The 19565-nt window shown below is 39.7% G+C and overlaps 1 protein-coding gene across 1 annotated transcript; it reads left to right on the top strand.

Moving 5' to 3' along the window:
- The first annotated feature begins 11328 nt into the window (after nucleotides 1-11328).
- Nucleotides 11329-12579, top strand: LOC116973737 (alpha-(1,3)-fucosyltransferase 9-like). The gene has a single exon (XM_033022047.1). It carries the CDS (start codon nucleotides 11329-11331, stop codon nucleotides 12385-12387), a length of 1059 nt encoding a protein of 352 aa, XP_032877938.1. The 3' UTR covers nucleotides 12388-12579.
- The last annotated feature ends 6986 nt before the right edge of the window (nucleotides 12580-19565 follow it).

Here is a 19565-nt window from a genome sequence, read left to right as displayed (position 1 = left end):
AGAATTCCAGAGATTCACCACTCTCTGTGTGAAAAATGTTTTTCTCATCTCGGTCCTAAAAGACTTTCCCCTTATCCTTAAACTGTGACTCCCAAAGAAGTTATTTGAATGTTAGAAATAATCTTTTTTTTTCTTCGGGCACGGAGCTGGAAATTTTTTTTTTTTACAAAGGCTACGGAAGTCTTTAGAATTCTAGCCACGTTAGTGTGGCTATCACTAACTACACTAATTGTAGATGTAGTTCTTTTTCTTTCACCCTATACTAACCAACTCTATCACTTTTTTCACTTTAAATATTTTTATAATTTAATGTTTGAATGGAAAAATAAGACTAATACAAGGAGATGTGTTCGGAAGAGCGATGTATATGATTTTAAATTCATCTATTTGAGGTTCGGGAGCAGGGTCAGGTTCTATGTGTTGTACCTTCTGCTCGGTTATAGACCACCTTAGAAACAATATGCAAGATGTTAATATGATAAGAGGGGGTCAGGGAATAACATTTTGTAGTTGGAATGTCAAGGGAATTAATGAACCAATTAAGAGAGGTAAAGTTTTGGCACATCTAAATTTAATCAAAACAGATATAATATTTCTACAAGAAACACACCTTAAAAAGGAATCTCAACATAGACTTAAAGCTAAGTGGATCGCTGAATCATATCATTCCTCCTTTTCCCATAAGTCCAGAGGAGTTGCAATACTAATTCGTAAAGGAATACCTTTTAAGAACTCTTCAACAATAGTGGATATTGATGGTAGATATATTATATTAGTTGGAGAGTTAAATGGAGAAAAAGTGATTCTTCTTAATGTTTATGGGCCTAATTTTGATAACCCCAAGTTTTTTAATAAAACATTTAATAAAATTCCTGAATTTACACAATATAAATTAATAATTGGAGGAGACTTCAATTGTACATTAGATCCATACTTAGACAGATCATCAAGGCAAAAAAAAGTAAAATCTCAATCAAGTGTATTTCTAAATTCATTTATTAATACCACTAATATTAAGGATATCTGGAGAATAGAAAACCCAACGGGACGGGAATATTCATTTTACTCACCAGTACACAAAACATACTCAAGAATAGATTATTTTTTAGTTGACTCTACGTTTATCCCATTTATTTATAATTCAAAATACCATAACATTATAATCTCAGATCACGCACCTGTAACATTCATGATTAAATTAAATGGAATGTCCGAGAAACAATCATATTGGAGATTTAACCCACAAATTTTGAACGAAAGATCATGCCAGGAATATATTATTAAACAGATTCAAATATTTTTTGAGGTAAATGACAACCCTGACACACCTACTTCTCTTATGTGGGAAACGTTTAAAGCGTATGTTCGAGGTACATTAATTTCTGCTCAAGCATTTTATAATAAAGAGAACAGGATTAAGCAACAAACATTGGAAATTGAAATCAAGCAACTAGATATAGAAAATGCGAGAATGCCATCTATTTTAAAACATAATAAAATTGCTGTATTGAAATATAAATTAAATAAAATGTATTCAGAACAAGTAATAAAACTTTATCAAAAAACCAAACAACTACATTTTGAATTTGGAGACAAACCACAAAAATTATTAGCACGTCAGTTACGAAAAATGGAAGGGGAAAAAACAATTCATAAAATTAGAACAGAGACAGGAGAATTATTAAAAATGCCCAAGGATATAAATGATAGATTTCTCCAATACTATCATAACCTTTATTCAACTAAAACCGTAGCACAATCAGAAGGAATAGCAGATTTTTTAATAAAATGTAATTTAAAAGGTTTAGATTCAAACGATAGAGAATTATTAGAAAGGGAGATTACGATAAAGGATATTGAGGAGTCTATTGGCTCTTTAAAAAATGGTAAAGCAGTAGGACCAGATGGTTTAGGTTCCGAATTTTATAAAAAATTTTATGATTTGCTTAGCCCACGTTTACAAAGACTGTATGAGTATATATATACTCAACAGAAACTTCCAGACACTTTAAATGAATCAATAATAACACTTATTCCTAAAGCTGATAAAGATCTGGAAGACCCGGGATCATACAGAGCAATTGCACTTTTAAATACAGATCAGAAAATTTTAACTAAAATACTAGCGCATAGATTAAGTACAGTGATGAATAAATTAATACACCCTGACCAAACAGGCTTTATTCAGAAACGGTACTCATATTATAATCTAAGAAGATTATTTAATATTATATATTCTAAGAGAATTATTAATGAAGATCTAGCAATAATTTCACTTGACGCTGAAAAAGCATTTGATCAGGTCGAATGGCCTTATTTATTTTCGGTGATGGAAAATATGCAGCTAGGGGAGAAATTCTGTACATGGATAAAACTGTTATATACAAATCCCACGGCTAGAATATTTACAAACCAAAGGTTGTCACCTAAATTTAGCCTATCTAGAGGTTGTAGACAAGGATGCCCATTATCTCCATTATTATTTGCGCTTGCTATTGAGCCACTGGCAGAAAGAGTTAGGGGGCATCCGGAAATACATGGGTATAACACAAAGGACACAGTGAATAAAATTTCTCTATACGCAGATGATGTATTAATTTACATTACAAAACCAGAAATTAGTATTCCAAATTTATTAAAGCTAATAACCCAATTTGGTTCACTTTCAGGATACAGAATAAATTGGAATAAAAGTGAAATTATGCCAATAAGGGAACATAACAAACAGACAATACAACAATTTCCATTTAAAATAGTAAATGAAAAATTTAAATATCTAGGTATTTATGTAACTAAGATATATACATCATTATTTAAAGCAAATTTCCCCCCATTATTGAACAAACTACATAAGAATATTCAATACTGGAAAACACTTCCTATCTCAATGGTAGGCAAAATCAATGCCATAAAAATGATTTTTTTACCGCAAATATTATATCTTTTTCAGACAATTCCGATATATCTGGCAAAAAACTTTTTTAAAAAATTGGATTCTATTGTTAATGATTTTATCTGGGATTATAAGAATCATAGGATAAACAAAAGACACTTGTGTAAATCAAAAATAAATGGAGGCTTGGTTTTACCCAATTTTTTGTTTTATTTCTGGGCAGTTAACATTAAAAATATGAATTTCTGGTTGGAAGATATAGATCATCAACCAGACTGGTTAAAAATGGAAAAGGAAGATTGTTTACCTTTTGATATCGGTTCGATATTATTTGCTACGTCTAAATTAAACAAAAAAATTTATAGGGAAAACCCTATAATATTTAGTGCTATACGAATCTGGAAACAATTAAAAAAGACATTAAAATTAGATAATTTATCACTTTTTCTTCCAATTGTGAATAATCCTTTGTTTAAGCCTTCATGGTTGGACGGGGGTTTTACACAATGGAAGAATTATGGAATTAAAAATATGGGACAACTTTACAAGGAAGGCACTTTTCTGACATTTCAGGAATTGCAACAGACTTATGGACTTCGAGGAAATGATTATTTCAGATATCTTCAACTTAGAGATTATGTAAAATCGAACTCCCAAAATTTTCGAATTAGAAATTCAGAAATTCTTGATGAATGTTGGAACAAACATCCTAATACAGAAAAATTAATATCTTATATATACAATATCTTATTAGACAGTGACATTCCCTCGACGGACTTACACAGACAAACATGGGAAAAAGAATTAAATCAAGTAATAACGAAAGATACTTGGGAAGAAAGTTTGCAACACATACATCAGTGTTCACTAAACGCCAGACATTCTCTAATACAATTTAAAGTAATACATAGGTTACATTATTCAAAAACAAAACTACATAAAATTTTTCAACATATCTCACCTATATGTGATAAATGTCAACATTTAGAAGCTACATTATCTCATATGTTTGCAAACTGTATAAAAATTAAAAAATTCTGGGTAAATATTTTTAGTATAATATCTAAAGTAACCAGCACACAATTGGACCCAGATCCAAAATTAATAATACTCGGAATATTAGAATTAAATCAAACACTTAGAACAACACAAAGAAACTTTATTGATTATAGTTTAATAACAGGAAAAAAATTAATTCTAAAATTTTGGAAAGGCCCTACGGCCCCCACAATCAAAATGTGGATTATAGAAATGACGGAGACCTTAAACGTGGAAAGAATCAGATTTTCCCTGTTGGACAAACAGGAATTATTCGTTGGAACATGGTCTCCTTTTATTGATTACTTAAAGGGTCAGAATGGTTCAGCACAGGAACCTGACTAGCACGCGGGCTAAAGAATGGATGAAATACTATACTCTGAAATGTACGAATATATCTCGAATGAAGTCTTTTTTATTTTAACAAATTTTTCCATTCTTCTTTAACTACCTTTTTTTTTTTTTTTTTTGTTGTTTTTGTTTTTTTGTTTTTCTTCTCTTTCTTTTCTTTCTTTACTTCATCTATCTCTTTAGTTCTATCTAGTTTAAAAAAAAAAAAGGCAAAAAGTATTGGAGACAATGTAATAATAATTGACAATATTATCAATTTAAAAATGTAAGACTGTAATGATGTATTTTGGTTATGTACCTATCTCCAATAAAAAATATTTTCAAAAAAAAAAAAAAAAAAAAGGGGAAAAAAAAAAAAAAAAAAAAAAAAAACTGTGACCCCTTGTTATGGACTTCCCCAACATCGGGAACAATCTTCCTGCATCTAGCCTGTCCAACCCCTTGATAGGTAATTGATGGAACTCTAAATCAATGAGTGCATGGGAGGTGCACATTCAGGAAATATTACATTATAAAGCTGCAGAAATCACGACCCAAGTGCAAAGTAACTGCTTGGGTGAATTTGAGCAAAGTATGCTTGGAAAAGTCATTTCAAAACATACCATGAGTTAATGAAGTTAATTCAGGTTAAAAAAAAACTAGAAAAGTATAAACCCAAAGGAACTGTATTAAACTGTGTGAATATATAACAGATTACAAGCCAAACCCTTCTAGCCATCTGCTTTCTACTTTTCTTTCTACTTTTTTTATGGTATCTTCTGGCCTGCCAGGCATGTTCCAATAGTCAAAATCTGCACAACATCACACAAACTATACATTAGCAAAATATCAACAAGTTTATTTGCATAGGGAGCTGGGATCAAGTGAATCCCTTGAGGAATACAAGGGATGTAGGAAAACACTTAAAAGAGAAATCGGGAGGACAAAAAGAGGACATGAGATTAGGTATGTTGCAAAGCCTACCTGAAGCGTCTTTGAAAATCTGCCGCTGAGGGTGTGCGCGATTTTGGCGCCGTTTAGAGGGGGCGGGTTTAAAACGCGATTTTCTCTAGGCTGTTCAAATCGAAGATGTTCAGCCTAGTTAATTATTAACGAAAAATCGCTGGAAGACCCCGTCGCAAAAGCTATTATTAGGTTTAAAGGCCTTGAATAATAGTTATAGTAGTTTAAAAATCAATCTCTAAACCCGCGAGCGCCAGCAACCGCAGGGTCTCATAAAGAAAATAGCAGAAGTTAGGTTGTATATTTTTACATTCAAAAGGGCTTCTAAAGATCCTTTTATACAAAATTTAATATTGCGAGTAGCTCAATTTGGGCCCATTATATCGCGCAGTATTTTTCTCGGCATTTGAGGCACAAATCTACCGCAATGTGAACGTTCTAAACCAGCGCGTTCCACAGGGACCCACTGGAAAGCTGATTTAAATGGGCATTTATTTACAGCAATTGAACACTGAATTCCTTCCATTTGGCCTATAAATTAATGTAAATGAGATTTAAAAATCATGTTTTATTGTGAATTATTTGTGAATATTATTTGGACATTTAGGCTATTTAAAAATGTTAATCATTTATTAAGAAATGGATAGATGTTTAGATCTAGTAATTGAAGTCTGAAATTAGCTACAATTAGGTAACTAACTAATTATATGCTTTAATTTCAGGTCATCCAAGTAAGATTATTTTATATTTGTTTCAGAATGCTTCAATCTATGATAACTGAAAATTTCATTCAGTTCTCTTAATTTTTAAGAAAGTTATGGGCTTTTGACTGTTCACGATCACAACTTTTTTGTTATGTCCATAGAAAATCAATAGGGAACAAGATGCTCATTTCCGAGTATGAAAATGGCCATAACTTTTTAAATACTTGAGATATGAAAGTGAATTAGATGTCAAATTAAACTTATTTTTATGCTTTATCTGATGGGATAAATTACAGACTTGATTTTTAAAATCTCAAAATTTTGTAACATTGCTAATGAGATAGCTTTGGCAGACATGGTCAAAAGGAATAGGAGTAGATTAGGCCATTCGGCCCATCAAGTCTACTCCATCATTCAATCATGGCTGATCTACAGTATCTCTACCTCCTAACCCCATTCTCCCGCCTTCTCCAAATAACCTCTGACACCTGTACTAATCAAGATTCCATCTATCTCTGCCTTAAAAATATCCACTGACTTGGCCTTCACAGCCTTCTGTGGCAAAGAATTCCACAGATTCACCACCCTGCGACCAAATAAATGTCTCCTCATCTCCTTCCTGAAAGAACGTCCTTTAATTCTGAAGCTATGACCTCTAGTCCTAGACACTCCCACCAGTGGAAACACCCTCTCCACATCCACTCTATCCAAGCCTTTCACTATTCTGCATGTTTCAATGAGATCCCTCCTCATTTTTCTAAACTCCAGCAAGTACATGCCCAGTGCCGACAAACGCTCATCATAGGTTAACCTACTCACTCCCGGGATCATTCTTGTAAACCACCTCTGAATCCTCGCCAGAGCCAGCACATCCTTCCTCAGATACGGTGCCCAAAATTGCTCACAATATTCCAAATGCGGCCTTATAGAGCCTTAAGAGAGTTCAAGAGAGAGTGTTTATTGTCACGTGTCCCAGATAGGACAATGAAATTCTTGCTTTGCTTCAGCACAACAGAATATTGTAGGCATAAATAAATACAGAACAGATCAGTGTGTCCATATACCATTGAATATATATATACACACACACATAAATAAGCATATAAAGTGCAATAGGCTATTAAAGTTCAGATTTTTGTTTAAGTTGAGTTTGATAGTCTGATGGCTGTGGGGAAGTAGCTGTTCCTGAACCTGGAAGTTGCATATTTTAGGCTCCTGTACCTTCTACCTGAAGGCAGCGGAGAGATGAGTGTGTGGCCAGGATGGTGTGGGTCCTTGATGATGCTGCCAGCCTTTTTGAGGCAGCGACTGTGGTAGATCCCCTCGATGGTAGGGAGGTCAGAGCCGATGATGGACTGGGCAGTGTTTACAACTTTTTGCAGTCTTTTCCGCTCCTGGGCACACAAGTTGCCGAACCAAGCCACGATGCAACCGGTCAGCATGCTCTCGACTGTGCATCCGTAGAAGTTAGAGAGAGTCCTCCTCGACATATCGAGTCTCTGTAATCTTCGCAGGAATTAGAGGCGCTGATGTGCTTTCTTTATAATTGCATCAGTGTTCTGGGACCAGGAGAGATCTTTGGAAATATGCACCAGGAATTTGAATTTGAATTTCCACCATTGACCTGATGATATAAACGGGACCATCATTACATCCCTGTTTTTGTATACAAGCCCACTTGAAATATATGTTAGCATTGAGTTTGCTTTCCTTACTACCGATTCAACGTGCAGATTAATATTTGGGAATCCTGCACCAGCACTTCCTTTGCACCGCCGATTCTTATATTCTCACCCCATTTAGAAAATAGTCTGCACCTTTATTCTTCATAGAAACATAGAAAATAGGTGCAGGAGGAGGCCATTCGGCCCTTCGAGCCAGCACCGCCATTCATTGTGATCATGGCTGATCGTCCCCTATCAATAACCCGTGCCTGCCTTCTCCCCATATCCCTTGACTCCACTAGCCCCTAGAGCTCTATCTAACTCTCTCTTAAATCCATCCAGTGACTTGGCCTCCACTGCCCTCTGTGGCAGGGAATTCCATAAATTCACAACTCTCTGGGTGAGAAATATTTTTTTCACCTCAGTCTTAAATGACCTCCCTTTTATTCTAAGACTGTGGCCCCTGGTTCTGGACTCGCCCAACATTGGGACCATTTTTCCTGCATCTAGCTTGTCCAGTCCTTTTATAATTTTGTATGTTTCTATAAGATACCCCCTCATCCTTCAAAACTCCCGTGAATACAAGCCTAGTCTTTTCAATCTTTCCTCATATGACAGTCCCGCCATCCCAGGGATCAATCTCGTGAACCTACGCTGCACTGCCTCAATCACAAGGATGTCCTTCCTCAAATTAGGAGACCAAAACTGTACACAATACTCCAGATGTGGTCTCACCAGAGCCCTATACAACTGCAGAAGAACCTCTTTACTCCTATACTGAAATCCTCTTGTTATGAAGGACAACATTCCATTAGCTTTCTTCACTGCCTGCTGTACCTGTAAGCCAACTTTCAGTGACCGGTGTACAAGCACACCCAGGTTTCGCTGAACCTCCCCCTTACCTAACCTAACCCCATTGAGATAATAATCTGCCCCCTTGTTCTTGCTGCCAAAGTGGATAACCTCACGTTTATCTATATTATACTGCATCTGCCACGCATCCACCCACTCACTCAACCTGTCCAGGTCATCCTGCAACCTGCTAACATCCTCTTCACAGCTCACACTGCCACCCAGCTTTGTGTCATCCGCAAACTTACTAGTGTTGCTCCTAATTCCCTAATCATTAATATATATGGTAAACAGTTGCGGCCCCAACACCGAGCCTTGCGGCACTCCACTCGCCACTGCCTGCCATTCTAAAAAGGACCCTTCCTGCCAAAAAGCATGACTCTGCATTTTGCTACACTATATTCCATCTGCCACTTCTTTGCCCACTCTCCCAACCTGTCCAAGTCCTTCTGCAGTCCCTGCTTTCTCTACACCACCTGCCCCTCCAACTATTTTCATTTCATCTGCAAACAGGTTGAAAGGTATAGGAGAAATAAGTAAATTCTGAGCAAAAGGGTAACTAAAGAGAGAATATGGTCCCTTATGGGTCAACACGATTGTCTGTGATAACCACAGGAGATAAGCAAGGCCAATTAATACTTCTTGTCTCTATTTGCCCTGGAGAAGGTCATGGAAACTAGGGAATTCAGGGAAGAGAATAGTGATGTCCTGAACTATATCCATATTACAAAAGAGGATGCCCTGGTGTTTTAAAGCAAATACAAGTGGATAAATCAACAGAATCTGACCAAGTCTACCTGGGAGCTAGGAAAGAAATTGCAGGCAGAGATATTTGCAAGATTGTAGACATGGTTGAGGTACTGGAAGAATGGAGGGTGACTAATGTTGTGTCTTTATTTAAGTCGCTGAGTATCTGTATCTTGTCTCCATTCTTTACTTATTTCCTTCTGTCTACTACCTTGGACAACTCTTTAATCGATCTCCTTATCACTTCATCCTTTTGCAACATTGCTGCTCCGTTCCATGCCTTTAATCTCAACAGCCAAACCGTTGCCAATCTCCCTTGATGATGGGCAATTAAGCCCACCACCCAGAGTATATTTTGTCTCCCTGTTACTCTTAAGAGTACACACGGAAAAAGACCACTGAGAGACTAAGTTACTTGGTATCAGGTGGTCATCTCATTTATATGCATTTTCTACTGTACATTATTGGCTGCTGCACATTCAGGACACTCTGATGTTACAATATAAAAGCAAGTTACCAGTTTCATTAATGGTCTTACATCTGTAACAACATATTACTCCAGCTTACAACACCACATTACCCCAGCTTACAACACCATATCTACAAATCAGTTAGTAAGCCATTCACATAACAACTAAGCTATCCAATCATGTAGGAAGGAACTACACTAAAGATACTCACAGATACTAATCATTAATATATATGGTAAACAGTTGCGGCCCCAACACCGAGCCTTGCAGCACTCCACTCGCCACTGCCTGCCATTCTAAAAAGGACCCTTCCTGGCTGAATGGGAGAAGCCAGAGGGTAATGGTGGATGGCTCTTTGTCGGGTTGGAGGCAGGTGACTAGTGGGGTGCCTCAGGGATCTGTGTTGGGTCCTTTGTTGTTTGTCATGTACATCAATGATCTGGATGAAGGGGTGGTAAATTGGATTAGTAAGTATGCAGATGATACCAAGATAGGGGGTGTTGTGGATAATGAAGAGGATTTCCAAAGTCTACAGAGTGATTTAGGCCATTTGGAAAAATGGGCTGAAAGATGGCAGATGGAGTTTAATGCTGATAAATGTGAGGTGTTACACCTTGGCAGGACAAATCAAAATAGGACGTACATGATAAATGGTAGGGAATTGAAGAATACAGTTGAACAGAGGGATCTGGGAATAACCGTGCATAGTTCCTTGAAGGTGGAATCTCATATAGATAGGGTGGTAAAGAAAGCTTTTGGTATGCTAGCCTTTATAAATCAGAGCATTGAGTATAGAAGCTGGGATGTAATGTTAAAATTGTACAAGGCATTGGTGAGACCAAATCTGGAGTATGGTGTACAATTTTGGTCGCCCAATTATAGGAAGGATGTCAACAAAATAGAGAGAGTACAGAGGAGATTTACTAGAATGTTGCCTGGGTTTCAACAACTAAGTTACAGAGATAGGTTGAATAAGTTAGGTCTTTATTCTCTGGAGCGCAGAAGGTTAAGGGGGGACTTGATAGAGGTCTTTAAAATGATGAGAGGGATAGACAGAGTTGATGTGATCAAGCTTTTCCCTTTGAGAATAGGGAAGATTCAAACAAGAGGACATGACTTCAGAATTAAGGGACAGAAGTTTAGGGGTAACATGAGGGGGAACTTCTTTACTCAGAGAGTGGTAGCGGTGTGGAATGAGCTTCCAGTGGAAGTGGTGGCGGCAGGTTCGTTGGTATCATTTAAGAATAAATTGGATAGGCATATGGATGAGAAGGGAATGGAGGGTTATGGTATGAGTGCAGGCAGGTGGGACTAAGGGAAAAAAATTGTTCGGCGCGGACTTGTAGGGCCGAGATGGCCTGTTTCCGTGCTGTAATTGTTATATGGTTATATGGTTAGTATGCTGGAGTAACTCAGTGTATCTGGCAGCATCTCTGGAGAAAAGGAATAGGTGATGTTTCGGATTGAGATCATTCTCTAGACCGTCTGAGTTAATCCAGCATTTTGTGTCTAACCAATTGTCTGCCTTACTGGCAATGCCCATGTTATGTGAGTAAATTGAATAGACTTTTTTTTTGTGTGGGAGCTGAGGACCTTGTTGTTATTTAAAAGCCAAGAAGCTATGATTGTGATTCTCCACATTTTGTTTTATTTTCACAGAACACAAAATGATAACAGTACTGAATATAAGGATATTGCGCATTTTTTTGCATTCCATTATCATTTTGGGCTGTTTATCAACTTTGCTCTTGCTGTACATGAAACCATTGCATAGCTGGATATATGGACCCACAACAGTTGTCGACATTAATCCTTCTAGTCCTTCGAAGAATGAAACCATTGTGCTTATTTGGCTGTGGCCTTTTGGTCAGCCATTTGAGCTCAGTTCTTGCAAATTAGAGTTCAACATTGAAGATTGTTATTTAACTGCAGACCGGAAACTGTATAACAAATCTCATGCTGTCCTTTTCCATCACGAGGACATCAGAAGGGATTTGGCCAACCTCCCCTTAGAACCACGGCCACCTTTCCAAAAATGGGTTTGGATGAATCTGGAATCGCCTACTCACACTTCAAAAAGGTATGGCCTCAATCAACTCTTCAACTTGACCTTAACTTATAGACAGGATTCCGATATCCAAGTGCCTTACGGATCTTTGACAAAGAGCAAAGTTCCATTAGATTTTAAAATGCCAAGCAAAAATGTCTTGGTATGTTGGATCATCAGCAACTGGGACTATGAACATCCGAGAGTGAAATATTACTACATGCTCCGCAAATATGTGAAAATTATCATATACGGTCGATTCCTCTGGCATCGCCTGAGTGATGACGACTTGATCCCAACGATATCAACTTGCAAGTTCTACCTTGCCTTTGAAAACTCGATACATAAAGATTACATAACTGAAAAGCTCTACAATGCTCTGCTTGCGGGTAGTGTTCCTGTGGTCCTGGGCCCATCCAGGGAAAACTATGAAAATTACATTCCAGCCAATTCCTTCATTCACGTGGACGATTTTCTCTCACCCAAAGAGCTTGCTGATTACCTTCAAATGCTGGATGGTAATGAAAATTTGTACATGAGCTACTTCAAATGGAGAAAATACTATGAAGTGAGAATAACTCGTTTCTGGAGTGAACATGTATGCGCCGTCTGTGAAAATATCCAGCAACACAAAGAACATAAATCCCTCTCCAGCTTGGAGAAATGGTTTTGGAATTGAATATTAGTTCGTCTCCAGTAAATATCATTATTTTAAATACACTATAATTGCCTTTTCAGCAGTACGTATGTTTGATTAAAATGTATGTATGTTCTTGTTTGATCTTATGCTAGATTCTTTGAGAATTTATTGAGCATTGTCTGGAATCCTGAGCATAAATTTGCATTTTAAGCAGACCAGCGGGAGTACGCAATGGCTTTTCAATTTGAACATTCTAATTTTAAAGGAACTTTACATCATGTTCTGATACCATTACAATTGGAGGTAAATAACTGGAAATTATAAACTTCACTAGAAATAAAGAAGTTGTTCTTCCATAAACTGAATGACTGATCTTTCTGCTGGAGCATTGTTATTCCCACCTTACGGTAATTTAAAGAAATGTAAATGATTTCAAAACATAGTAAATGTTCATTTATCTAATGCTTTCTTTTTGTGAATATAATTTTTTTGTCTGTGTGGAGTTTGCACGTTCTCCCTGTGAGACGTGGGAGGAGGCTCCACGGCCAGTGTGAGGACCACTGTAAATTGGAGGAGCAGCACCTCATATTTTGCTTGGGCAGTTTGCACCCCAGCGGCATGAACATTGACTTCTCTAATTTCAGGTAATCCCTGCTTTCTCCCCCCCTTCTCAACTCTCCCTCAGTCCACTGTCGCCGCCTCTTCCTTTTTTCTTCCCGCCCCCCTCCCCCTCCCCCCCCCCCCCATCCTCACATTAGTCTGAAGAGGGTCTCGACCCGAAACGTTGCCTATTTTCTTCGGTCCATAGATGCTGCCTCACCCGCTGAGTTTCTCCAGCATTTTTGTCTACCCTTTCAGATAATTGTGAATCTGTGGAATTCTCTCTTCCAGGCAGCCACACTTTTTTTCCCCTACAAGGGAATCATAGATTATGCGGCAACAAAAGATCAGATAGGTCATCAAGTTGGTTACCACTTGGTCCAGGATGTTTTGATTCACTCCTCCTTCTCTTCCGATATTCATTCCCTTCCCATATAGACAATAGACAATAGGTGCAGGAGTGGGCCATTAGGCCCTGCGAGCCAGCACCGCCATTCAATGTGATCATGGCTGATCATCCCCAATCAGTACCCCTTTCCTGCCTTCTCCCCATATCCCCTGATTCCGCTATTTTTAAGAGCCCTATCTAGCTCTCTCTTGAAAGCATCCAGAGAACACGCCTCCACCGCCCTCTGAGGCAGAGAATTCCACAGACTCACCACTCTCTGTGAGAAAAAGTGTTTCCTCGTCTACGTTCTAAATGTCTTACTCCTTATTCTTAAACTGTGGCCCCTAGTTCTGGGCTCCTCCAACATCGGGAACATGTTTCCTGCCTCTAGCGTATCCAAGCCCTTAAAAATCTTATATGATTCAATGAGATACCCTCTCATCCTTCTAAACTCCAGAGTGTACAAGCCCAGCTGCTCCATTCTCTCAGCATATGACAGTCCCGCCATCCCGGGAAATAACCTTGTAAACCTACGCTGCACTCCCTCAATAGCAAGAATGTTCTTCCTCAAATTAGGGAACCAAAACTGCACACAACACTCCAGGTGTGGTCTCACTAGGGCTCTGTACAACTGCAGAAGGACCTCTTTGCTCCTATATTCGATTCCTCCTGTTATAAAGGCCAACATGCCATTCACTTTCTTCACTGCCTGCTGTACCTGCATGCTTACTTTCATAGACTGATGTACAAGGACCCCCAGATCCCGTTGTACTTCGCCTTTACCCAACTTGACGCCATTAATCTGCCTTCCTGTTTTTGCTACCAAAGTGGATAACCTCACATTTATCCGCATTAAACTTCATCTGCCATGCATCTGCCCATTCCCCCAACCTGTCCAAGTCACCCTGCACTCTCATAGCATCCTCCTCACAGTTCACACTGCCACCCAGCTTTGTGTCATCTGCAAATTTGCTAATGTTACTTTGAATCCCTTCATCCAAATCATTGATGTATATTGTAAATAGCTGCGGTACCAGCACCCAGCCTTGCGGTACCCCACTAGTCACTGCCTGCCATTCTGAACGGGACCCGTTAATCCCTACTCTTTGTTTCCTGTCTGCCAACCAATTTTCTATCCATGTCAGCACTCTAGCCCCAATAGCATGTGCCCTAATTTTGCCCACTAATATCCTATGTGGGACCTTATCAAATGCTTTCTGAAAGTCTAGGTACACCAAATCCACTGGCTCTCCCTTGTCCATTTTCCTAGTTAAAAAATTCCAGACGATTAGTCAAGCATGATTTCCCCTTCGTAAATCCATGCTGACTCGGACCGTTCCTGTTACTGCTATCCAAATGTTCGGCTATCTCATCTTTTATAATTGACTCCAGCAACTTCCCCACCACCGATGTCAGGCTAACTGGTCTATAATTCCCTGTTTTCTCTCTCCCGCCTTTCTTAAAAAGTGGGATAACATTAGCTACCCTCCAATCCACAGGAACTGATCCTGCGTCTATAGAACATTGGAAAATTATCACCAATGCATCCACGATTTCGAGAGCCACTTCCTTAAGTACCCTGGGATGCAGACCATCAGGCCCTGGGAATTTATCAGCCTTCAGTCCCATCAGTCTATCCAGCACCATTTCCTGCCTAATGTGGATTTCCTTCAGTTCCTCCGTCACCCCAGATTCTCTGGCCACTACTATATCAGGAAGATTGTTTGTGTCCTCCTTGGTGAAGACAGATCCAAAGTACCTGTTCAACTCATCTGCCATTTCCTTGTTCCCCATAATAAATTCACTGTTTTCAGTCTTCAAGGGTCCAACTTTTGTCTTAACTAATTTTTTCATCTTCACACACCTAAAGAAGCTTTTACTATCCTGCTTCATATTCTTGGCTAGTTTACCTTCGTACCTCATCTTTTCTCCCTGTATTGTCTTTTTGGTTATCTTATGTTGTTCTTTAAACATTACCCAATCCTCTTGCTTACCCCGCTCATCTTTGCTACGTTGTACTTCTTCGCTTTAATTTTTATACTGTCCCTGACATCCCTTGTCAGCCATGGTCGTCCCTTTCTCCCCTTGGAATCTTTCTTCCTCCTAGGAATGAACTGTTCCTGCACCTATGTGGGCGGCGTGACTCTTGTCAGCAGCGGCCTCTGCAGTCCGTCTGTGTTTTTTTATTTTTTGTCTCGTTTTTATGTAGTTTTTTGGGGGGGTTTTTTGTTGGGGTATGTGTGTGGGGGGGAGGGGAGGGGGTAACTTTAAAATCTTTCCCTGCACGGGAGACCCGACCTTTTCTTTGTCGGGTCTCCGTTGTCGTTGGGGCTGCAGCGTGGAGCGGCTTCCAACAGGAATGACCTGGGGCTCCAGTTGTGGAGCTGCCGACTACTCACCTCACCGTTGCGGAGCTGGCCGAGTCCGGAGCAGGTGGAGCGGTGGTGGAGCGCTGCTGCCTCCCGACCCCTGGAGATTCGGAGGCTGCAACTGCGGGTCTGGCGGATGGCGGCGCCGGGAGCCCGCGGGTCCCTGCTGGGTGACCGCTTTTCGGGGCTTCTGCAACGGCGACTTCTCCCGCCCGAGTTGCGGGGTTGAAGAGCACCTGGAGCGGGGCCTTACAGCACTGCCCCACGCGGCTTGGAATGGCCGCGGGACTTTGCGAGCGCATGCCGGGGGCTCTAACAACAAGACCCGGTGTGCGACCTTGCATCACCCGGCGTGGCTTTAATGGCCGCGGGACAATCGCCATCGCCAGCCGGGGGCTTTGACTTTGACTCTGACATCGGGGGGGGGGGGGGGGAGTGCAGTGGATAGATAAGTTTTTTTGCCTTCCATCGCAGCGATGTGATGGATGTTTGTGTAAATTGTGTTGTGTCTCGGGTCTTTTTGTTTTTGTAATGTATGGCTGCAGAAACGTCATTTCATTTGGACCTCAAGGGGTCCAAATGACAAATAAATTGTATTGTATTGTATTGTATTGTATTGTATTACTCGTAGAAACACCTGCCATTTTTGTTCCACTGTCATCCCTGCTAGTGTATCTATCCAGTCAACTTTGGCCAGCTCCTCCCTCATGGCCCCATAGTCCCCTTTATTCAACTGCAACACTGAGACTTCCGATCTACCCTTCTCCCTCTCCAATTGTAGATTAAACCTGACCATGTTATGGTCACTGCCTCCTAATGGCTCATTAATCTCGAGGTCCTTTATCAAATCCGGTTCATTACATAACACTAAATCCAGAATTGCCTTCTCCCTGGTAGGCTCCAAAACAAGCTGATCTAAAAATCCATCACAAAGGCACTCTCCAAAGTACCTTTCTTGGGGTCCAGTACCAACCTGATTTTCCCAGTCTACCTGCATGTTGAAATCTCCCATAACAACCACAGCATTGCTTTTTCTACATGCCAATTTTAACTCCTGATTCAACGCGCCCTATGTCCAGTCTACTGTTTGGGGGCCTGTAGATTAGTCCCATTAGGGTCTTTTTTACCCTTGAAATTCCTTAGTTCTATCCATACTGACTCCACATCTCCTGTTTCAATGTCACCCCTTACAAGGGACTGAATTTCATTCCTCACCAACAGGGCAACCCCACCCCCTCTGCCCACCTGTCTGTCTTTTCGATAGGAGGTATACCCTTGAATATTCAGTTCCCAGCCCTGGCCCTCTTGCAGCCATGTCTCAGTAATTCCCACAACATCATACTTGCCAGTTTCTAACTGAGCCTCAAGCTCGTCCACTTTATTCCTTATACTTCGCGCATTCATAAACAGCACTTTGACCTCCGTATTCACTTCCCCCCTCGCACCGCTCGCAACTGGCCCTGACCTTACTCTGTTGTCCCTTCTCCAGCTTTCCTTCCCATTAGTTCGAGAATCTTTTGTAATTTTTCCTGTAGTCACCCTCTTCAACTCCATCTTTATACTCCCAATTTGTCAATCCCTCCCCCCCACTATTTAGTTTAAACCCGCACTTGTAGCCATAGCAAAGCACAATGTTAGAAATGTCTGAAATAGAAGAAAACGGTCCATTGACTGTTGAGGCTGACGTGATTGAAAGTGAGGTCAAGGAGAACCTTCCCTACTCTTGGGAGGGAAGAGAACTGCCATCCTCACCTACTCTGATATATGTGGGACTTCAGACCCTTTCCATTGCAATCACAGGAGATATATCACATACCTTTTAAACCTCCTCCCTTCCCACATTCTAAGGTATCAAATATTCAGTGAATCAGTGATTCATATGCACTTTTTCGAGTTGAATTTGTTACTCAGTGCAGTCTCTCCACTAGAACACAATCATGCATTTTGCAATTGTAACCCAAGCTTTTAGACACGAGTGACTTCAATTCTCTATCAAACTCTCACTCTGACCTCTTTGCCATAGGCCTACTACAACCTAAGTTGAAGGTAAGCATTAGAATAGCACTTCATCTTACACATTACAGCCTTCTGGACTCAATTGTTGAGATTACCAATGTCAGTAATGGGTATTTGCCATTATTTTCAATATGATTTCAATTTTCCATCATCCACTTTATTTTCCTTTAATAATTTCAGATAATGGTTGTTTTTTCCCATTCCCACCACTTGATGAGTATTTTGTTATACATATTTTTCTCTTTTTCTTTTGGCACCATGTAATCGTTGAATGTCCATAACTTCATACCTGGTTCACATTTAGTGTTTCTGACCCTCCCCCCTATCTCCAAATCTTAGAACACTACTTTTCATGGTCTGATTACAGGTCATTCATATGAAATTTTAACCCTCTCCACAGATGCTGCCTGACTTACTATTACAGGCATTTTATTTTTACTTCAGATTTACAGCACATGCACTACTTCACTTTGGTTGCAAAGTACTGATTAGTTGCAAGAAATTTAAAAAATATATACTTAAAATAATCTCCAAGTAAATATTTTGCACATATAAATATCGAGGATACTAGATGGTGAAATTATCTTTGTACCAAATCCTGATGTGTTTTGGTTTTTATTGATGTTGAGGTTTCTTTGTTATTAATTATCATCTCAGCAGATAACATATGGGTTTCCTGGATTACGCAAGACCTGATTTACAGATATCTGACAGATTTGTCTATGAATAAGACAAAAGGGCCACTCTCCAGTCATCACTTGTAAACATTTGTAAGGAAGGTTGAACGGCTTGTGTCTTCCTTAAGGGGCTGTCCCACTGCGGCGACCTAATTGACGAGTTTAGAAGAGTTTAGGAAAGTTTGAAAAAGTGTCATGTTGAAGACCTCCTTTGACTATGCAGAAGACTTGCTTCGACCTCCTTCGACTATGTTGAAGACTAGCTTCGACTAGTTTCGGGAAAATTGGACACCGAAAAGTGGAGAGTGAAGACGACCTCCTTCGATCTCCCTTTGACTATGTTGAAGACTATCTACGACTACTTTTGATTACCTTTGATTACCTTCGACTACCCTCAAATACTTACGAATAACATGCCGACTTACTACGACCTACTTCAACTAAACCTACGAGTAAAAAAATATGGATTTTTTCCACGGCAACCTTTTTTTACCTGCGGGCATTTTTCAGCATGTTGAAAAATACGCGCGACCAAGCTGAGGCCTCGAGTACGTGGGGACTACTCTCGAGCATGAAGGAGAGTTACAAAGACCTCCGAGGACCTCGTGTCGACCAAGCTGCGAGTATGAGTCAAGGGCAAACTCTTATAAACTCGCCAATTAGGTCACTGCAGTGGGACAGCCCCTTTATCTCACAATGTTCTACCTCATCTCCCTCTTTATTTCATGAGTTATCTATTATACCCCTTTTATTTAACAGATGGGGTTAACAACATTTAAAAGATGCTTGGACGTGAATATGATTAGGAAAGTTTCAGAGGGATATGGGCCAAATACGGGCATGTGGGACTACAGTAGATAGAGCATCTTGGTTGGCATGGAGAAATTGAGCTGAAGGGCCTTTTTCCTTGCTATATGACTCTAGTTTAGTTTAGTTTATTGTCACCTGTGCCATGGGTATTGATTATAGGTCTACGGGTATACGCTATGTGGTATATGGGTATACAGTGTATGGGTATTGAGTATAGATAGTGGGATGTTATATTAAGTTGTACAAGGCGTTTCTGAGGACACATTTGGAGTACTGTGCTCAGTTTTGGTCACCCTGCTATAAGAAGGATGTCATTAAGCTAGAAAGAGTGCAGAGAATATTTACGAGGACTTGGGG

This window comes from Amblyraja radiata, chromosome 5 (assembly GCF_010909765.2).
Source record: "Amblyraja radiata isolate CabotCenter1 chromosome 5, sAmbRad1.1.pri, whole genome shotgun sequence".
Lineage (NCBI taxonomy): Eukaryota > Metazoa > Chordata > Chondrichthyes > Rajiformes > Rajidae > Amblyraja > Amblyraja radiata.
The sequence above is the reverse complement of the archived record's forward strand: the minus strand, read 5'-3'. Positions and strand labels throughout refer to the sequence as shown.

Coding starts and splice junctions, on each gene's coding strand:
- LOC116973737 (XM_033022047.1), top strand. CDS start 11,329: ATGATAACAGTACTGAATATAAGGATATTGCGCATTTTTTTGCATTCC.